Below are 21357 nucleotides of genomic sequence, written 5' to 3'. Positions count from 1 at the left end.
TGTCCTTAATTCTCGCGGCACTTTTATACTTTTGTAACCGCGATCTTGGGACAGTGATTCTTGTCCTTTAATTGTGGGGTTTTACGTGCCAAAACGACTTTCTGATTATGAGGCATGCCGTAGTGGGAGACTCCGGAAATTTCGACCACCAGGCTTTCTTTAACGTGCACCTGATTCTAAGTGTGCGGCTGTTTTTGCATTTCGCCCCCATCGAAATGCTGCCGCCGTAGCCGGGATTCGATCCCGCGACCTCGTGCTCAGCAGCCCAACACCATAGCCACGGAACAACCACGGCGGGTGATTCTTGACATTCTCGTCTGTGATATACCGTTAACTCCGAACGCCACCAATAATGTGCTACTCTTAAGGGCCTACCGCCAAGTGGACATAACAATAGGAAAAATAGCTGCCTTCGCCTATTTAAAAACCAGGCTCCCAAAATTATGCCTTTGCTTCGTCGAGCCCCACTCTCCGCCAAGCAGATAACTACCCAGTCGAAAAATGCACTAGACTGGTTCGGGTGCTCTTTATCGTTTACACTAGAGTGGGTTTTCAGGCACGGGTCTGGTGTGTGTGGTGTGCCCATTCTGTGTGCACGGTGAGCCTGGTCTTATGTATCTAGTGTACCCGTCCTGGCGTGTATGGTGAGCCCGGACTGGTGTGCTTGGTGTACCTGGCCTGGTAATTTCGAGGTTTTCGGCGTGTTTGGTGTGCTTGCCTGGTGCTTTCTGTATCCTGGTGTGGTCTACCTGGGACTATGCTGGTACCTTATGATGTGTTTGAAAAATTTTAGCTTGCATCAAATGTCTATACATCATTAGTTTCATGCTGCAGAACGTACACTTACGAGGTTAACAATTATTTTACATTTATTTTGTAGATTACAAGTTGCTGCAATATCATAGGCTAAAGAGCAGTGCAAAGATTTACTTGGTACACAAAAAGAAAATAGATTTCGCTTTGAAAATATGAGCATCAAGTAAGTTCAGTGCGCCAAATTTCCTTGCACGCACTCTTGCCCTAGCAACATGAAATTTGTCAAGTCAAAATGCTACATATGAGCTGCGTAGCTTTTTATTTCTAACTAAATGCTTTCTCAGCTTGATGCGCATAGAGAGAGAATTAGCTTCATAAAAAAAAACACACGAGTGTAAAATGCTTCATCGGCTCTGCGGTGGATGATCCCCTCAGTCCAGCGGCCTTAGCTGCCCTTTTCACTCAGTTGACCGGGTTGAGCTGGTCCGTCGAGTCGGAGCTGGACAGCGCTGCCTCCCATTGCTGTGTGGCAATGGAACTTGGAAGTTCTGTGGAAGGCACGGCCAGTAAACAAACAGTTGCATCCTGTGATGCTTCTCAGAGACACAGTACAGCCTGAAATATACAAGTAATTGTACGCCTCACTACACATTCTTCATGACATCAATAAAAACTTGTTACCATGTAACAAGGTTACCCAATTAACAGTTTTATGTGAATTAGTACCAGTAATAAAACGAAGTCTGCCTAACTTAGCGACAAGTGTAACCTAGAACAGCAGATACGCCAGCTGCAAAAGTGAAGGTGCCACACGAAAATTATATGCCTTACGTTTTTGTGAAAGACTTTGCAAAGTGAATACAAGCAATACAAGTTTCTTTGAGCCCAAGTAGAGTATTTCAGCTTCGTGAAGGGCAGAAATAAGTAAAGGTTGTGTTAGCCAACCAGAAAACCTCTCCTAGTGCCCGCCTCTGATCACCGTCTATGCAATCGGTGAAAGCCGAAATACAGCTTGTATCTCTACACCTCTTGGCTTGTGCTATGAGGCTATCATTACATAAACCGTCAATAGAAAAGTAAATACATTTTAGCATGCTTGATGAGAAGGCAGAAGCGTAGTACTATATACTTACTGTAAGCGACGTAAATGGCAAAATGTTCTAGCTCAAAGACATATTTCGAGTTTATCAGCACTGACTGACAAGTAATGAGAAAGTTGGTGCCTTTGCATGTTTAACTTTTGAGTGCGAGATAACGGACAGAAAGGAGACCAGAGGACACAAAAGCTATCAATTCCGCATTTATTTGCTGGAAGGAATAAAGAAAATATTTACAATGCATGTGCACTTCTGCTGAAGAGTTCTCTCAAAAAGAGAGCACAATTTGCGATACAATAGTACAAAATGCGTAACCATGTTTGCGTAATAAAACAGAATAAATATTTCTATTCCATGTCATCCCGAGAGTATTCCTATTTGTCATGGAATCATAATGTGGTATTTCTCACTGATTTTGATGGTCAGTCGGTTGCCGCAAGTGAAAAGACCAGATGAATAATACAAATCTTGGGTGCAGCATCACTCGTGTCAGTGCATCATCAAGTGACAAAAGTATACTTACCCCTTGAGTGAATAATGCTGCTCTCCTGGGTGCATGTTGAGGAACCAGCCTATCTGCCGCATGTACATTTGACCAAATATGAAGATTATCAAAGGAATAGACTACACTACCTCTGACGCACAGAAGTCAAATTTGTTGGCATCTTTAACTAAGCACGGATCCCTTTCCTGGATGCCTTCTTGAATTCACTAGTGGCCAATTTTGAACACATATTTCCTGCAAAAACATAATGTAGGCAGTATATATATAGGAGTCCACTAGTGAACCTAAAAAGGTGAGCAGGCAAGCGAGCTTTGCTTGCTTACAGGTATCAGCAAATTTGTCCAGAGTTTGTCAGAGGAAGTTTACTATATTAGTGTCATATTATATTATTGTGAGAGGAAGTTTATATTAGCCAGTGCCTTTGTAATAGAAATTGCACTTCCACACCTCAAAAACTGCTGCACTATATATTCACACGTCTTGTGCTATTGAAATTTTTAGTTGCTCCATCAGAAGATTCAGTTGTTTGCAGTGGTCTTCTATGGTGTCCCTCCCTTCCCTGCATAAATTTTGTCCGGAAAAGATATATGAACTTACCGGCACACTCAAAGGGACGTTACAAGTTTCACCTGGAGGATATGGCCAGTGTTCAGGAGCCGCACAAATACGGTGATAGGTGTGTCTTCGTTTACTGTATAGATGCAAGCAAACTTAGACATTGCCACAATACTCCAGCTCTCGCACGGCGACAGTGCTTAAGCACCACAGAAGTGTAAGTGTACCACAACAAAAACAAGAAGGCAAACTAACCATGGATCTGGCTTCAGCAGACACAACATAGGCTGTCTCGTATAGCTAAAACAGTGGAAAATTGCAATACATATTTGCAACCCAACTTCAAACCATAAGAGTTGAAGTGCATATGATGCTTCTTCTAGACACAAGTATTTTTGTCAAAATACGCTTAGGATCGCATATACTACATTCAATTTATCGGCCCAGTCACCGATGCCTCACTGTTAGCATTCAAAATTGGGACTTGCTGATTGAACCAATTCTGACCTGAACAGTGCAAAGCAGAATGAATAGAAGACTGCTCACAGTGCACAACAAATGCATAGGATGAAACAGACCATATTGAAAGAGACCCCACACATTAGAAGTAATTTTTGAAAGGTGTACAATTAGTGCCCGTGCCAAACAGTGTGTTTTAGGAGGTGCTGTTGAAATGAAATTTATTTGATGAGCAACACTGCAATAACCAGCAAACGCCTTAGCAAGAGCAAGGACACAATTAAACACTATGGAAGAAATTGTGTGCTTCCTTAATGATAGATCTGCCAGGTAACTGTATTGACTTGAAGCGAAAAATATTTTAACTGGACAGACTTGCAACTGCTACAATGCGTACTTACACGAATAAGGATACCTTGCAAAGAAAAAGATATAATTTGAGCCTACTAGAAAATACCTCACTACTGTTATAACTGCAGCACAGTGAACACGGACCTTCGTGTAAAATTTCAAGGAATTCACACTCACCAAATATGTATTTGCCCGTAGCAGTTGTGTCATAATTGTGTCATTCTTATTAAACGACGGTAAGCATGCTGTACGCTTAGACCTGTGACATATTCGACCCCATGAAATTTGTATTCGTACTTGAGCATTTAGTACAAGCAGAAAAAATTCTCCAATACAAGCTGTAGCATAGAAAAAAGCTCCTATGCAAACAAACCTTCAAGAAGTGATATTATATATATAGGGCACAAAGCAAAAATAAAAGTAACTCGCACTCAAGCATTTGATGCAGGAAAATATATTAAGCATCATGACAAGTTAGATATACTTCTGTGAAGAACACGCTATTTTGGGCATAACGTCTAAGAACAAAGATAAGGAGGAAGTTGAATAAAGTTGCATGTATATTTAGCCCACTTAGTAAGTTGTGTTAGGGATATGCCAATAAGCTTATCCGTGAGTTATTGCTATATCCACCTTTTTGGAACCTGTACTATTCACAATGAGCCGACCATCCAGGTTATGCACCATGCTGCTGAATTTCTGGGGGCTCTTCCGTTATGTGGACACCGTTGTGCGTGACGGCGTCGCCACTACAAAAGAAGCTGTGTTTTAAAACTTATGGCAGTGGCATGAGGCTGTCATATAATGTGACATGAAGCTGTCACATTATAAACACATGCAAGGAGCACTTAACATAGTTATGAAGACATTGTTTACATTAGTTCAAGGTCGTAAATGAGCACAAGGTTGAAGTCGCTGATGAAGGTAATGACAATAGGAAGCCTTCATCGCATAGAATTTTCACATAACACAGCAAATGTAGATCACAAAGAAATGTTTGCTTACGTAATAATTCTTTTTTTCATGAGAGCTTAATCAACTTTCCGCTGTCAATATTAGGTACGTGAACCTATGTGAACACATCTTGTCTTAAAAAGTGAGCTGTACTAGTAGCGATCTATGAATGCTCACATTTTTTCAGCGATATCTGCCCGTATACAGAAAATTTGTAAGCAGAGATCATTTATAACGTCTAGGCATTCATAAGCGAAGAAACATCATTGCACAAATAATCAGAGAAAAAGCAAATGCGTCTCTGTTATGCAACCTCACCGGAAAAGCGGGAGTGTCCGCTCACAGGCGCACATTACGAACACGATTACTTCTGAACGTAATCTTTACCACCGGAAGAAAACGCTATAAATATTTTCACTTTCGCACTAAGTCAGTAAATTTGTGTAACTAAATTCTGACAATCAGCGCTATGCAAGCGCACATTTCAGTATTTACGTCGAAGTTTTATTCACTACGTTCGCAAAGCACTCATGCACACACGGAAAGTACGCACAACACGCATATGTTTACAATTACTTACCTTTTTCAATGTTACGACGTGCTCGAAAAGCGCCCTCGAAGCTGCCGTTGCGGCGATGTTATTTCATGCACATATGCCGTTGCGTAATGGAGGAGCTGAGGCACGCTGATAACACGCATTTCTTTGAGACGTCCACCCACCCAACTTTCCACTACAACCGGACACAAAGGTCCACGGCACGAACATTGTTGGTCCACATTTGATTGGCGCGCCACGCATACAGCGAGTTTACAGAGAGAAACAAGCTATCTTCTGCCACTTTTGTGGGCGAGAACTGAGTCACATTTCGACCTGCCGTAGTTGCTCAGTGGCTATGGTGTTGGGCTGCTGAGGACGAGGTCGCGGGATCGAATCCCGCCCACGGCGGCCGCATTTCCATGGGGGAGAAATGCGAAAACACCCGTGTACTTATGTTTACGTGCACGTTAAAGAACGCCAGGTGGTAGAAATTTCCGAAGTCCTCCACTACGCCGTGCCTCATAATCAGAAAGTGGTTTTGGCACGTAAAAGCCCACAATTTATTATTAAGTCACATTTCATTATAACAAACACAAAACCACGCGATTACACAAACGCGTCGTAGCAGCGCGCACAACCAGCAGGCACTTAACAAAAATAGAGAACAGGATCGACGAATGAATCCTGGGAGCGTGTCCATTCAAATTGGGTAGTGGGTGACGACGCCAACAGGTCGCATGGGGCATGCGTAGACGTGTGCGGTTGTTGTGGCCTCCGTGACGCCTAAAATATTAAACAGTACACTTTCCTTTTTGTCATGTTGCTCATAACTACACATGTTGTTGTCGTACAAAATGGGCTATCAAACGTTCTGTATTGCCCTTTATAGCTTAGAGCAGAAAGAAATTCTATGAGGTATATCTGATTTTGAACAACTCCTCCCAAATGCAGCCAGCAAAAGCATGGCCTTCGAGATCCGGTTATGTTATTTCAGGAAGCCGTTGTCGAGCCATGTGCCCGTGATTTCAATGGTTTGACTTCGATTTAGAGGGAATGTTTGTTTTTAAGCCCCTTCGGGAAGTTTTGCGCTCCTACCTGTGATACCGGCGCCACCACTTTGTTTTAAAGGACTTGCTACAGCTGGCGCGTGCAGTGCGCGATATTTCCGTGCACTTTTTAAGCGCTTAAGTCGGAAAGCATCAAATCTACGAGGTTTTATTGCTCGTGTGGCGCAGGTTATACCCTTGCCGTCCGCAATCGCTTTCGTGTCGGAGTGTTGAATGCGCGCGGATGGCGCTCCGGTTGTGTGTACCTAATGTGTTTATCATGGGGCCCACGAATCTCTGCAGTGTGAATGTGTCCCATGTGTTGTGCACCACAAGAATGCGGTGGTGTTCGATGTGTTTCCAGCCAACTACTGCAATGCATTCCCGTGAGAAGACGCAGCCGGTTACACGCAGTTTTGTTTGTTTCTTGATTATATTTGAGAGTTACCTGCATCTGCACTAGAATTAACACAATCCGTTTCCATGACGTTGCATTGTGAATGTTTAATATTGTGTCTTGTTTGCCTTCCCCAATGAGTGTCCTATTAAAGATCGTCTTGCTTAAAAGTACAAATGTCTGTAATATGGCCGAATTATTCCGGCTCTTTATTCCTTCCGAATAGCAGTGACTAGTAATTTTACAAGATCTTAGGAATACAACTCTGAACATTGAGCTACAAAGCAAAATATGTTAATTTTTTCCAGTATGTGAATCTTCGCAGTATGTTAAATGTTATGTTATGTTCGCAGTATGTTAAATGGAAAATGTAGTTGTTTACTCATCTGAAGTAGTCTATGCCACTTCTTCATATCATTTGTTCCAAATACAATATTTTCTAGGGTGCACAGATGACTTTTTATTTAAAAGACAACTTGAAATACTACTGAACATAAGGCGTTGCAATGTTTCGACATGAAACTAGGAGTATTATATATTGTGCCATGCCTAGCTCCTGCATACAGGTATCTACATGAATACAGAAGATCTCATTCTTCCATTGCACGTAGTTCGTGAGTCATCAAGCAAAAAACGATTTAAGCCTGTGATTCCACAGAATCTTGTTAGTTCGACAGTTGGCTCTGCGACTAAATTATCGTGTATGCGGGATGCATATATGCATTTATCTGGACAATGTCACAGAACGCGCCATGAGCAGCAATCTTCTCGCTAGAAAGTAACCTTCTATGTCATACTTCTGCTAAAGTGACAGATTTACTGAGCGAACGTGTGTGGTTTCTTGAGTTACACATCTGCCAAGCCATCTCTAAACACAATGTTTGTGTTACGTAAATATTAGTCCTTTCTCTCGTTCACATTTCATAATCGTTATCAGGTTGCCACATAATGTTTAATTTCATATACCGTAAGTAAAAGCAAGCATTATCAAGCACGAATGCTAGGTATGAGTACTGGCTTTCAGCACCTCACTGGAAAGTGACTTTAGGAAAACTAGAAACAGAAGCTTTCATTCACGATAACCGCTTTTTTGTGCTTTCCTAGAAGTATAGGATTGGCACACATTCATTAGTCATTACACTCAAATACTTTCCAGCTACTTCTTTTCCATAGCTTCAGATCAGCCAACTATGAGCAGCCATGATACCTCTATTCAAAGTAGTAATGAACAGTTTAGATAGGCTCTTTCTGGAACTAGCGACAAAGTTAGAGGGCCTTTCTAGACATGAAGCGGGTCAAAGCGGTCGGTGATGATGAACTACCTTTCCGTTTAATCAAAGATGGAGGAGACATATTGCTTCAAAAACAAGCGGCCCTTTACACCTAACGGTCTATTGACTTCATGGGTCCCACATAACTGCAATATGCAAACATTGTACTAATCCACACAAAGGAAGACGTTAAAGAATGGAAAAATTATGTGCCCATTAGCTAATTTTCACTATTATAGAAAATATTCACAAAGATAAGCTCCAATGGAATCAGAGGGACTATTAGAAAATCCCAGAATTTTGCCAGGGCGTATACAATCGCTGGCATGCTACTCTGCATAGGGATGGGGAATGGGATTAAAAGATTCTAGAGGAGAGTGGAAGAAAAAGAGAGTAAAAATAAATATGATATGTGCAAGTGGACCTGAGACTCATAATTACAGATTAAATGGTGGGCAAATTTAGGCTTTTGTGTATGAAATGTGCAATCTTTAAAGCTTTCCTACTAGAAAAACTTCTGACAGGTATTTGAACAATAAATTCATAAACCGCCGCTGTTTTGAAGGGCCGGGCATTGGACCTAAGATGCTCGGTAATGTCAACGGTTCGTGGCAAATCATGCTCATTTGTTGCTAAAAAAAAAAACCTTCTCTCGTCGCGCTACGCGGGGTATTCTAGTAATATGTGCTCCATTGTCTCTAAGTTGCCGCAGTTATCACAGTAGGAGGTAATGGTAAGCCCTCTGCGGTACAGATAATTCTTCGTGTATGCCATGTTCAGTGGAAGACGATGGTACAATGTCTCTAAGTGTCGAGGAAGTAGTGGCGGAATTTTCGGTCTCTTTTCGTGGTCTGTGTAACGCAGGAAGTTGTCTTCGTGAAGCGGCAGATTCTCGATACGTTCTTTTTCTTGATAGGCATATTTCCTTGCCATGTTTGAAGCGTCGGCTTTTGTAAAATATTTCCTTTTGAAATTGCGGTACTGCAGCACATTTTGGGGTAGCTTCATCCTTTTTCTTTTCTCGAAATGCCGGCATGACCAGGTATTCACTGGAACTGGACGCAATGCCCAGAAATCTTAGCCCCTTGGTGCAGATAAGAAATGTAAAATGCTGCAGATTGATTCTTGCAACACTTGTGCCTGTTCCACTAGTTTGTAGGGCTGCTTTTGAATGCATGAAAATCACCCGTGTCTTTGGCGGCTACATGCGCAAGGGCATTCATAATGCCATATAGCTCAGGCAAGTAGATGATGCTGGTCGCTAAAGACGAAAGGAGAATCGTTGCCCTGTAGAGGCCACAGAGTCCGCACGATCATCGATGCGGAGTTGGAGAGCCATCGGTGAAAATGTGGGTGTCGGCTGCGTATTCTTAATGCATATATTCCAAAGCTATCTGGTGTGTCGCTGCTTGAGGTATTTTCTTTATCGCACTGATTTCAGGGATATATCGTAGGATTTCCAATGGGTACATCGTCCACGGTGAACTGTTTCATGGCATAATTTGTGACGCCTGAGCAGGAATCGAAATAGATATGCTTCCAACGGCCTTTCCAATGCGGGATGTAGCACGGGTTCTAGAAATATCTTTTAAAAAGTGAGTCTTCGTATGAATGACTTTGCGAAGGTGAATCCGAAGTTTCTCCTGCGAGGATAGCATTTCAAGGGGCAGGCATCCAGCTTCTGCTACAATTCCTGAGCGGGACAACGTCTTCGGAAGGCCAAGAAATACGCGCAGGCAGTTGTTACGTGCTGGCTCAAGTTTTCTCTTGCTTCTGGGAGACATTTTTTGCGGGGCTGCGAGGTAATATCATATGTTCCGTCGACGTATGCCGTATGGAGGAGCACCATTGATCGAGAGTTGCTGCCCCACTGTGATCCAGCTAAAAGTCGGAATACTTGCGACGCCGAGGAAGTCTTCACACTTAGTTTTTTCACTTCAGGCGACCATGTGAGTTTCCTATCGATCGTCACTCCAAGACACCTTTAAGTTTTGATGTATGTAAGGGTAGGACCACACAACACTAGCGGCTATTTTTCCATACACCTCCGCGTGAAATGGAATCAGGACAACATTGGACATTCGTCAAACAAGTGAAACGTCAGGTTTCAGGAAGGGATACGCTACAATGGATCGCATCCATGCCATCAATAAGGTAATCCAGAAATCATCTCAGTACACACAGCCTCTCTATGTGGCGTTCATAGAGTGCGAATAGGAACTTGACTCAGTATAGATGCCAGCAGTCTTAGAGGCATTTCATAATCAAGGAGTTCAGTTTGCAGATGACATTGTCCTGTTCAGAAACACTGGGGACGAGTTAAAACAAATGATTGGGCACCTTAACGCAGAGAGTCTAAGAATGGGGCTGAAGATTAACATGCAGAAGACAATGGTAATGAATAGCCGGGCAAGAGTTCCAAAGCTCAGGATCACCAGTCAGCCTCTGGGGTCCCTGAAGGAGTTCGTTTACCAAGGTCAATTACTTACAGGAGGCCCTGATAATGAGAAGCTAATTAGCAGAAGAATAAAAATTGGTTGGAGCACATTCGCATTGTCAGATCCTGACTGGAAGCTCACCATTATCATTAAAAGGACAGGTGCACGATCAGTGAATTCTACCGGCGCTGACTCTTGGGGAAGAATCTTGGAAACAGAAACAGAAGCTCAAAAACACGTTAAGGACACCGCAAACGGTGGAGGGATGACTAATGTTAGATGCAACGCATAGAGACAGGAAGAGAGCGATGTGTATCAGGGAGAAAACAAGTACAGCTGATATTCTAATTGACATTAAGAGAAAGGAATGTAGCAGGGCAGGTAATGCAATTCGTAGGTTGGATAACCGGTGGACCATTCGGGTTACAGAAGGGGTGCCAAGAGGAAGGAAGCGCAGTCGAGGACGGCAGAATACTATGTGGACTGATGAAATTAAGAAATTCGCAGGAGCTTGCTGAAATTCTTTGGCGTAGGACAGGGGTAATTGAAGATCGCAGGGAGAGGCCTTTTTGCTGCAGTGGATAAAAAGTAGGCTCATGATGACGATATTGCGAAGATACATTACGAAGAATGCGGGAGGAATACTTTTTGCGTTTTCTTTGCGCTGTAACTATCGAATGTAATGTGGTCCTGTACAAGCTGTTGGGAGCGAGAGACCACTTTTTCTTAAGTAATGCCTGGTTGCTTGGATGATCTCGTTTTGCTCTCGCAACGATGCCCTGATGTTCTCGTCTAGGCGCCTTTATAACTGCTCTGGCTTTTCTATCAAGGTCATTCGAAGGTCGCCGACAACGGGAGCTGAAACCGTTTCATACTTACTACACGGCGTGCTTCCTCCTGAAGTAGACAGAGTCACCGACGAGAGGGGCACTGGAGAGCACTTCGCGTGCTTGCGCGAGCTACTGTCGATCGCACCTCCACGCACCATTATTGAGAGCCATCGTCGAAATTTGGGAGGTGGTTCATAACGTACTTGTGACAAAAGTAATTTGCAACACTCGTTAAGGCGAACTGCCCTAGCACAAATTGCCTTCATCACTGTGGACGGCCTAGTCCATTGGTTGGTGTACTTAACCCTTTCCCTGGCGTAGATGCAAAAAAAATGCGCTGATGGATTACATTAGCTTCAGGGTAAACTTCTAGTTTATCTTGCCCAGATGTACTTCTTAAATAACTTGTTTTTGCATTCAGCTGCAGCCAAATATGAAACATTTATCAAGCTTAAAGCCGTAAGGCTCTATGTAATTGAATCACGTGGTGCCCACTTGCTATCTCAATGAACGGTTCAGTTGTTCAATCAACTGCTATAGTTATAGCTTTCCCGCAAATTATGTAAACAGCCTAATGGTGTCTGCGACTAAGCTGCAGTCAAGTTGCAATGTATAACGTAGGTGTCCATCAACCTAACGTGTTTCCTTTCCTTGTCTTATTAGGCTAAACAGCTCATTGAAACGGCCAAATAATACGTAGGTATCTTTGGCTCCCTGAAATATAAAGCTTCCCCTATGGGCATAATATTTACTCGTGCTACAGGCATGCTAACTGTATAGCAATTTTATATCATGTCAACGAGCAGCAAAACGACTACATTGATGTTTCGGTTCTAGTGCAGACACCGTGTTAACAAAAGGAGAAATGGAAGATGGACGCGGCTGGAAAAGTTTATTTACGCTTGGGTATGTGAACAAGTCAATGCGCATAGATGAGTTGAAGATTTTCGTTCCCTAACTCCATTCACATAAGGTACCCGTACGGGCTTCGACACGTCAATTTCGTCATTTTACTACATTACCTGAATAGACGACTTACGTACAACTGATCGTTACATCAGACTTGGTTACTAGGTGGCCTGTCGAGACACACTCCAATAGAAGACTGCCCAGCTTTCTCTTCAAAACTAAGAGAAATGGGTAACTTCATTCTAAAGAGAATATTTCTGCACGCTGCCTTCCCATCGGCAATGTGTAGACGATTCTACCTGATTCAACGCTTTTCCTTTGAGCTCCACGAGACATTTTTGTGATGCTTTTGGTGGTGCTATGTAATTATGCCATTAGGTTACGATGGCGGGTAAGTCGTGATTGCAGTAAGTGTTATTTGTAACAGATAATTACTGCAATATTACGTTGAAAATAGGTGAACATTTAATATTATTTTTTTCTGCAGAATGACGCGGTGGATTTGGTGAAATGCATGCGGAAAAAAGAAATCTTCAATAGTCAACTCTTCGCTATTTCGCTCACCTTGAAAGGTCGCTGGTACACACCCAAACTGGATGATGAAGACTATGCTGGTTGGGGCGAGTACTCTGTGTTCAAACCGTGCAAGCGCTTCGAAGGATACGGGATTCCCCAACTGGTGAGCGCCATAATATAAAGCTAGGTGATGTACCTTACACTACATTTAGAAGACTTGTTAACGCAATTTAGGTGTTGACTGACCAATAAACATAGAAAATAGTCACTGTTGAGCTGCCGTGCAAATTTCACGTAGAGTTTGTATATAGCAGTGAGAAAAGACATCAAACCTATGAAATCGGGAATAGAAGAGGCTCTCGGAGAGGCTTTTACAAAGATTATAATTCTAGTCCATGTTCCCAAGACCAAATGTTGACAACTACAGGGGCCGGTAATTGAATTGAATACTTGGGTAGTACGGGTTAAAACCACGATTTGGTCCTAAGGCACGCCTTAGTGGGGTCTGCGGTCTAATTTTTACCACCAGGCAACCTTTAACGTGCTTCCAATGCACGAAGACACGGGCGTACTTGCATTTTGCCCCCACCCCGCCCCTCCCCTGAAATGTGGCTGCCAAGGGCGGCCTTTGATACCGCAACATCGTGCTACTTCAGCAGAAAGGGGGCTCGGAAGACAGAGGAAAAGAGGCGTTCGTTTATAGCCCCACAAAACATTACAATCAAGTTTTTCGAGTGTCTGCATTGTTATGACAAATTAGATAGTATAATGTCATTTGGCCTATCTACGGTTAAGGGAACGAAAAATAAAAGAAAAATTTACGTGCAATCGCAAGAGCAAACTCTTTACATATAGGATGAATTTGTACTCTTTGGGAGATATTTACGAACGCGAATATCCGGATTGTGGATTCGTTCGAGAGAAATGCGTCAAAGAGAAGATAACTCTAACACAGAAAGCATAAAAAAGGCTTTTCTGCGTTTTCTATGAAGATGGTGTGTAAAAAATATAGGCAAAGGTGTAGAGGTCAAGATTTTTAGGCGAAAGCCTTTCCACGCTCATGGTGAAGTTTGTGTCAGCAGAACTGACCGCTGGAGTGTACGCCGAATCGTCATCACGCCCTATAAAGACAAAGTAAAGAATGAAAAATGATTATTAGTGACAGTTAGTGAATGATAACGCTATAATAGACATCGCTAGAGGTTAATGACTTGTAATGACTAGTAATGACTGTGAAATGACCAATAAGTCTAACGTAAACATTTAACTTACAAGTAAAAACAAATGACTGAACATTCTTAGTAATAATCAGTACTAACTAATAATCACTTGCAATGAATACAACTGACTACGAAATGACCGATATGTCGAACGACGGCTTGTAATGACCACAATTGATCACAAATGACTAAAAATGCTTACTATTGAGCAGTAACGACTAATAATCACTGAAATGACTCGGAATGACCAGTAATGACTATGAAATGACCAATATGAAGAAAAACAGAAGAGGCAATTAGAAGGAGGCGAATGATAAGAAGAGTAAGTGTACACTTTCGCCATTCACCCTTAAGAGAAATCTTGAAAGAGGGTGTAATTTTTTTTAAATGTCAGCGCACATGTCCCGGCGTTGTAAAACATGTGTAGGTGAGAATGATACTCAGAGAGAGCGTTCTTGCCAACAACCCTCCCTAATATTGCTGCATTGGGTGGACATCATAGTAGTAGTAGAAACAATATTTTACTTTGGGGTAATAGGGCACGAATGGATGCATCCCATCGCCCAGGCCTCCACTTGCCTGTGCGGCTCGCTGGGCTTGGTCCGGAAGAGCAACTTGGAAGTGTATTCCGCCGGATCTATTTTATTGAAGAATAATAGATTCGGGTGCGCGTTTGCAGTATGCGCGAGTCCCTAGCCAGCCTTAGTTCAAGTATGGGGTGTAGCAGGCCTGAATTTCTGCCCTTCTTTGTGCCTCCAGCATGTCGCGCGTGCTGATCTGAGGTTCTTAGCAAGTATCGATCTGCGCTCAGATATTAATTCCGCAAGCTATAACGTCTGCCCTCTCGTTACTCTCTAGCCCCGGGTGTGCAGGACACCAGGTGATCTCTTGATATTATTGGATGTATGTTCCAAGAATCTTCGCTGTAATTTTCGATACAGTTCCCGCGATGTATTGACGGCATGCTGACTGCGAGTCGGATATGACTAGTGCACCCTGCGTTTTGTCTTCGGCATCTCGGATGGACAAGGCTATGGGTGGCGATTCTGCCGTGCTAACCGATTCAGTTTGTAAGGTAGTTGTGATCGGGTTGTTATGATTTGTAGCTGTTATAGTGTATTTGTTTGGTGCTATTCTACACACGTCTGTATAGTACGTGTCCCAGTTGCGTCCGAAATTATTTTGTGAGGCTCTAGTCCTGGCCGCACGTATGTCCGTATGATATTTTGCACCTACGTTTTTGGGAATGAGAGATGCTATAATGTGTTTGTTCTCTGACCTCCTTGGGTAGAAGAAGTGTCTGCACTCCGGAATGTTGCGGTCTTAGGGGATAGCCTAGCCTTTATAGTAGGACTTTGCCTTGTTTTATTGAGTTTAGCCTTGCTCGCTGCGTGAGTATCACTGACGTTCCGTGTTGTTCAAGCGTGTAGTGTATTCCCTGGTCTTGGAATTTTTCAGTGCTTGTATTGCGTGGTAGTTCCAATGCTACTTTGTATGCTGTGCGTATTAAGGCATTTAACTGCATTATTTCTTTTTTTGAGAATTTGCGGAACGGGAGACCATAGGTTACTCGACTGATGACAAATGCCTGTACTAGCCTTGTGGTTTCTTCTTCCGTGAAAGCTTTCTTAATTCTGGTCATCCGGTGGCTTATGCATGCTACGCTTATATTTGTTTCTCTTGGGTCAGCGAAGGTGTGATCTGTGTTGCCGTTCTCATGCATCCATTGACCTAGTATGCTTGGTTTTTGCACCTCCTTTATGGACCAGCCGTTTAGGTGTACTCCCTATGTGTTCGTTTCTGTTTTCTGGAGTATGGTGCTCGGACTCTTACGAATTCGAACATTTCTTGTGAGCATTTCATGTCTCCTTCTTTAGTGAAACTTTCTACTTTTGACATGGCTATTCGTAGGGAGTTCTGCTTGTTTCCATATGAGCCTTTATGTGCCCAGATCATTATATCATCGGCGTAAATTGCTTGTCCCAGGACCTTTGCTTCCCCAAGTTAAATAGCTACCTTCAACCCTGTGTTGAAGAGTACTGGGGAGAGTATCGAACCCTGTAGGAGCCTCTTTCTGGCATTCTAAAGTGCTCTGGCCTTGTTAAACCCAGACCTTTCTTGCCATTCTATTGCTTAGTAAAGAGTGTATGTACTGGTATAGTTTCTCTCTCCATCCAATTTTCTCGATTTTTTCGAGGATGAGGCTACGTTAATCGTGTCAAACTCTTTCTTTATTTCTAGCGTTAGGACGATCTCGTCTCTTCCATTTGGTGAGATTAGTGCTTCCGCCTCTAATAGGAGAAACACGTCTTGTGCTGAAATAAGCGGTCGAAACCAGAACATGCAATCCGGGAATAGCCTGTGACTTCCTATGTTATCCCATAATCTTGTTTGTGCTACTTTCTCAAACAGCTCTCCTGTGCACGAAGTAAGTGAGATGGGGTGCAAATTCTGTAGGTTTCTGGGTTTTCCTGGTTTGATGGATTAATGTGATGTTTACGTCTTTCCACTCTTTTCGGACTTCACCTCCCTCAATTCAGGCGTGTCTGCTGAAAAATTTCGTGATCTGGTTGAGGGTATTGTGATTCAGATTACGGATCACTGCATTTGTGATTCAATCGGGTCTTGGGGCCCTGTTTTTCTTAAACGACTGGGCGGCTGCGTACACCTCTGCTACCATTATAGACTCGGCTAATACCTGATTTGGCGGCCCTTCGTAGTTGGTGTTGAGGTACCATTGGTTCGCCGCTGCAGCGAGGTAGATTTGTTTGTAGTTTTTCTGTTAGCTGAGTGTTTGTTCCCGTAAATTCGCTCTCTAACAGTTTAAGCGTTGTGTTTGTGGCTGTTTTCGTAGTGGCGGGATCCATCATGCTACAAAGGCCAAGGATTGCCCACGTCTTCTTCGTATGTAGTGTCCCCTGCATCGAGTCACAGAACTGTTTCCAGTTGTTATTGCATAAGCTCTGAGCATACTGAATCACTTTCTGCGCTATCCCTGCGATGAGTATTGTGGCCTTCTGTTGTGGGTTTGTCTTTTCCATCTCTTAGTTAGACTGCATCGAGCTTCCCATAAGTACAAGAGGCGCCTGTCTAGAGCCTGTGCTTCGGTTGTGATTCTTACCTTTCATGTTGTTTATTGCCATGTATGTCCTAATGTATAGGGCCCAGGATGTCGCATTTTCCTCTCCATGTAGTTGGTCCTGTTGTACCCTAAAGGCCGTCCAATCCGTTATCATTGCGATGCCTGTAGTCCTCCCTAATTTCAGGGAGTTTATCGCTAATGGTATTATGTTATCATCGCAGCGTGAGCTTTGTTCTGTGTTTGTCCGCCTGAGTCGGTTCGGGTCGTTGGTGAACGTTAGGTCAGGTGTCGTATCTCGTGCTACGCTATTGTCCGTGTGAGGGGGCATTCCTGGGCTTAATATTACCTCGAGCACCCTTTGTACTGATGACTCCAATGGTGCCTTCACTCTGGTAACTCTTGTGCGAGTGGGGTGCATTGAATTCCCCAAGTATTATGATTTTGTCACCCCTCAGAGCTTCCTCCCTCGTAAAATCCACGAGGCGACTGAAGTGTACTTGCTTCTGCCTGGGCAGACTGTAAGCGTTCCTTTATTTATTTGTTCCTTTGTTTCTTTTGTATGGCCGTATCGTGATTATCTGGCGTTGTATCTCGCAGACCGCGATGTGTATATGAGATAGCACAGCGCCATGTTTTGGCAAAGCTAGCGATTTGCGGGAAAACGGGGTTCCAAGCAGTGTGGTAACCCCGGAGCTTCGGTATCGTACGGCCAATTTTTTGGGATGCATACCTCGTGACCTCGTGCTTAGCAGCCGAACACCATCGCCACTTAGCAACCACGACGGGTAATGCCGCAGCCCTCGTCATAGGCTTCAGTGAAGCGCGTGGTCGGGCGGGTCGGCCGTTGGGAGTCGGTGTCGGCTTGCTCGTTGACCATGGTGGCCGGTTTTGGACGTCGTAGGGTATGGGAACAATTCATTTGGTCTTCTGCAGCCAGTTCACGGCTCCTTTAGGTACGCGCAGGGCTGTTGTACCCTCCGGACGATGGTGTACCGGCCGCCATCTGCGCCAGCGTCGCTGATGCATCGTGCACGTAAGCCGGCGTCGACGGTTTAGTTGTCGCCACCGTTCTTTACTCCTCGGTAGGCTTATCTCGGCTGCCACGTGATGGATGTCTTCTTTCGGTCGTGAACCCGCCGAAGTTGGTCCTAGGTCCACAAACTTGGTATCGCCAGATGTATTGAATTTATGGATGGAATTATGTGCTCTTTGGGTGGTTAGCAGGAACGGGACCATCAGGAAAACATAGAAACTGCGGAGCCCGACGTTAGCGCACCTGCCGGCAAGTGAGCTGCGTCGCCGTTCCCCTAGCCATTAAAATATGCTTGGCCATCTATACTACAGCTGCTGAAGGAGCATGTCTATTTAATGATGCCGCTAAATAAGGTTCTCGAGGGCATCTTCAAATATTGCAACAAATTAGACCGCACATAGCAGTGAAACGCTTACTGCGTGTTTTCGTTCACCAACTATCGGTTTGCTGCTTCTCATAGTGAGGGAAATTGCAACCATTCCTTCATTCATGCGCTCAAAAGCTTGGTGATGTGATAACGGTTCCAATGTGACTCTACAAAGTAAAAAGTTTGCTATGTTAGATATTTGAAGGGCAATATGTTTCATGTTCTTTGTCTTCCGTAGAGGATCGTTTTCCTTTCAGGCCTGCAGATTATTATAAAACAAGCTATAAACTCTGTGAACACGCCATTTAGCAAATGTAACTTGGACGAAACGGACATACTTTGCTGCTAGTAACGTGAGCTTCGCATGAATAAACATCAGAAATTCAGTCGTTATATTTTTCTTTGTGGGCACATGCGTACACGGCAAATTTAGAGGTCGTCCCATCTCATGGTACCCATACTTCCTAAATTTTTAAAATCGCACCAAGTTAGAAAAAAGTGTCATAAAATTTCAAAGATCACACAAGGCAGTATTGACACGTGTACTTACCCTTTTCTCGGGCACTTAATTTTGACCACTAACACCTTAAAGTTACCGCTGAGCGCAAGACGCGCCTGCATGTTTCAAACTTACCCGAATGTTTACGACGATTCTATTTGTTGCTTCTTGTCACCGAATCTTGTGTAATCTCCTTGTATGGGCGACGTGAATTGTGCTCGTAGATCAGATTCTCGACCATCTCCAGTTGTGGTCGGAGCTATCATTCCGTTTAGAGTGTCGCTTGCTTTTCTGGGCACAGATTCACCCAATGAAGGGGTAGTTTCATCCCTCAATGTTTATCATTGTGTTCTTGACCGTAACTACCACGTGACTATATCATAACCGAGAACGTCCCTCTGCTACATCAAAGGGATCCGCTTTATCACGGTGTATAAGACGACACCTGTATGATTTCATGTCGCGGCAAATAGTGACACTGCACAAGCCACATGTGCTTGCGAAGAAAAGCTCACCGTGTCACTTTTTGCTGTGGCTGGCCGAAAGGTCCACTTTTGAACGACGCCGGGCGTTTTATCACGGGACGTTTCCTTCTTACCTAATGGCGGGCACGCCTTTTCTGTGCTACCGTGTCGGTAGGTTACAATACTGCCTGGATTTACCGTTGAAATTAAATGAGGAGCACCTCTAGTTTATCCGGCTTTCAGGACTTAAAGAAACTGCGATAAGATGGGAGTGCCTTCAAATTCACTACCTAAGCAACGGCTCCAAAACCAGTAGTAAAGAGACTTTAATAAATTCTCTTCATTAGTCTTCTGAACCTCACGCAACTTGTCCGCAAGGTGTGTCCGACTCGCCTAGGAATTCCCCTGGAAAAGCTCTATGATCTAAAATAATCATGCATTGGAGAGCGAGAATTACTCAATGTCGTTGCACAATCCGTGCTTTGCAGAGTGAATGACACTTCTGTAGTAGCTTTTGTGATCCTGCGAAAGACCGATGTTTATCTGCGCGATACAAAATACACTATTTTTTGTACTGGTAATGTTTTGCGGTGCAATAATTGCAGTTTCTATTTTACCAATGAGGTTATGTTTTGTATTTTCTTCCAGGTTTGCAACGAATCAGATTCGGCATACTTGAAACACATGGAGACACAGATGGCTGACTTACATGCGGCTACATACGATAAGTCTCGAGGGAGAAAGAAAACGTTCGTTTTTGATACTTGGGTGACCCTAAATTATAGGGTGAGCAAATAGAGAAAGTCGATATATCTCACGCCAATAGGCATTCAGTCTCTTCGAAAACGAGGTAGAAAGGCAGCCCCTAATGGTGTACACAAAAGGAAATTTAGGCCAAAATGCAATATTTGACGGTGCTTCTACAACATTGAAAAGAATCATTATTGCAAGAGCGGGTGATGAACCAGTATTAGTTAATATAGAGACCATGGCGTTGACCGCAACTTGAAATTTCCGTGCCAGGAGGCAGGAAGTCATGAATGATGGGTTTGCTGCCCTCCCTTTTACATGGAAAGGAAGAATTGCTATCATCTCATAGATGTCATCGGTCTCACTGTATGTGATCAGTAGGTGTTTCGTTATTCTTGAGACCCAGAAATATCCTCCAGTCTTGCATAAATATACACCAACTGAGACTATCGCATGATTGTTCACAGGCACTGTTCTCGTCTTGTTTATCTACGAATACCATCAATTCTAACATTTCATGCCTCAGTGTGTACATGCGCTTAATTTACTGCATGCTAATCGTGATACATAAAATGTAGTGTAGATTCTATACTACTGAAGGAATAAACAGAACAGTGAATCTCAAAATTTGCTCTTTAACCGGAGCTGATCCAACTTAAAAAATTACGTTGACATCCATGCTATGACAACGCCTACTGTCACTTTAACATCGGCGAAGAAAGCGAAAAGTATTATATAAATCATGGGAAGCCGCTACCCTAAACTGTCACCATTTGTCAAGCGTCACATATTTCACTGCACCTTGCTAAACCGTTGAAGATCTCGAAGTTGTCCGCCGGTAACGTAAACTGACAGAAGTTACAAGTCCCTCCCAGAGCAACAGATGGAGGAAATAACCAGGAGCAGTATAAGCTACCCGTTTCTGATTCCCAAACTTTCCTTTCCCAACATCAGCGCCCCCTATCTCGATCATCGTCCATTGAGGTCCGATGCTCGTGAGAGTAAGCAGCTCTTACAGGAACTTCGCAGGATCCTAGTAGATGCACGCGTGGCGTAATGAATGAGCGCATACACACGCGCACACTCCATGAAAAGGACAAAGCGTGAAGAGTGAACGAAGCGGAATGCACCAGTGACGTTTCTGCTTCGTTAGCGAGGAACGATTTATTCCCCCTCTCCCGAATATAGCGCGAATGTATGCAGAAAACTCATGTGTATTAGCATGAAATACTTTTTAGCTGCTGCTGTCGACGACCTTCAAGTGACCTTGAGCCAAACGCTGCAGCCGTTATTGTAGGAGTCAAACGGGAGCATCCCGAC

At 43.5% G+C, this 21357-nt stretch overlaps 1 protein-coding gene across 7 annotated transcripts in view; it reads left to right on the top strand.

Annotated features, from left to right (window-relative positions):
• LOC139048802 (uncharacterized) overlaps nt 1–21357 on the top strand; it is an 83907-nt gene that overhangs the window by 60975 nt on the left and 1575 nt on the right. For 6 of the 7 annotated variants that reach the window (XM_070523507.1, XM_070523503.1, XM_070523502.1 and 3 more), the window contains 2 exons: nt 12594–12785; nt 19936–20073. The exons of the other annotated variant lie outside the window; for it this stretch is intronic. In XM_070523507.1, coding sequence (XP_070379608.1) covers nt 12594–12785; nt 19936–20073 — 330 coding nt within the window. The remainder of the gene's footprint in view (nt 1–12593; nt 12786–19935; nt 20074–21357) is intronic. 7 annotated transcript variants of the gene reach the window in all.

The sequence above is a fragment of the Dermacentor albipictus genome, chromosome 8, assembly GCF_038994185.2.
Source record: "Dermacentor albipictus isolate Rhodes 1998 colony chromosome 8, USDA_Dalb.pri_finalv2, whole genome shotgun sequence".
NCBI lineage: Eukaryota > Metazoa > Arthropoda > Arachnida > Ixodida > Ixodidae > Dermacentor > Dermacentor albipictus.
Note: the sequence above shows the minus strand (reverse complement) of the source record. Positions and strands in the feature narration are given on the sequence as shown.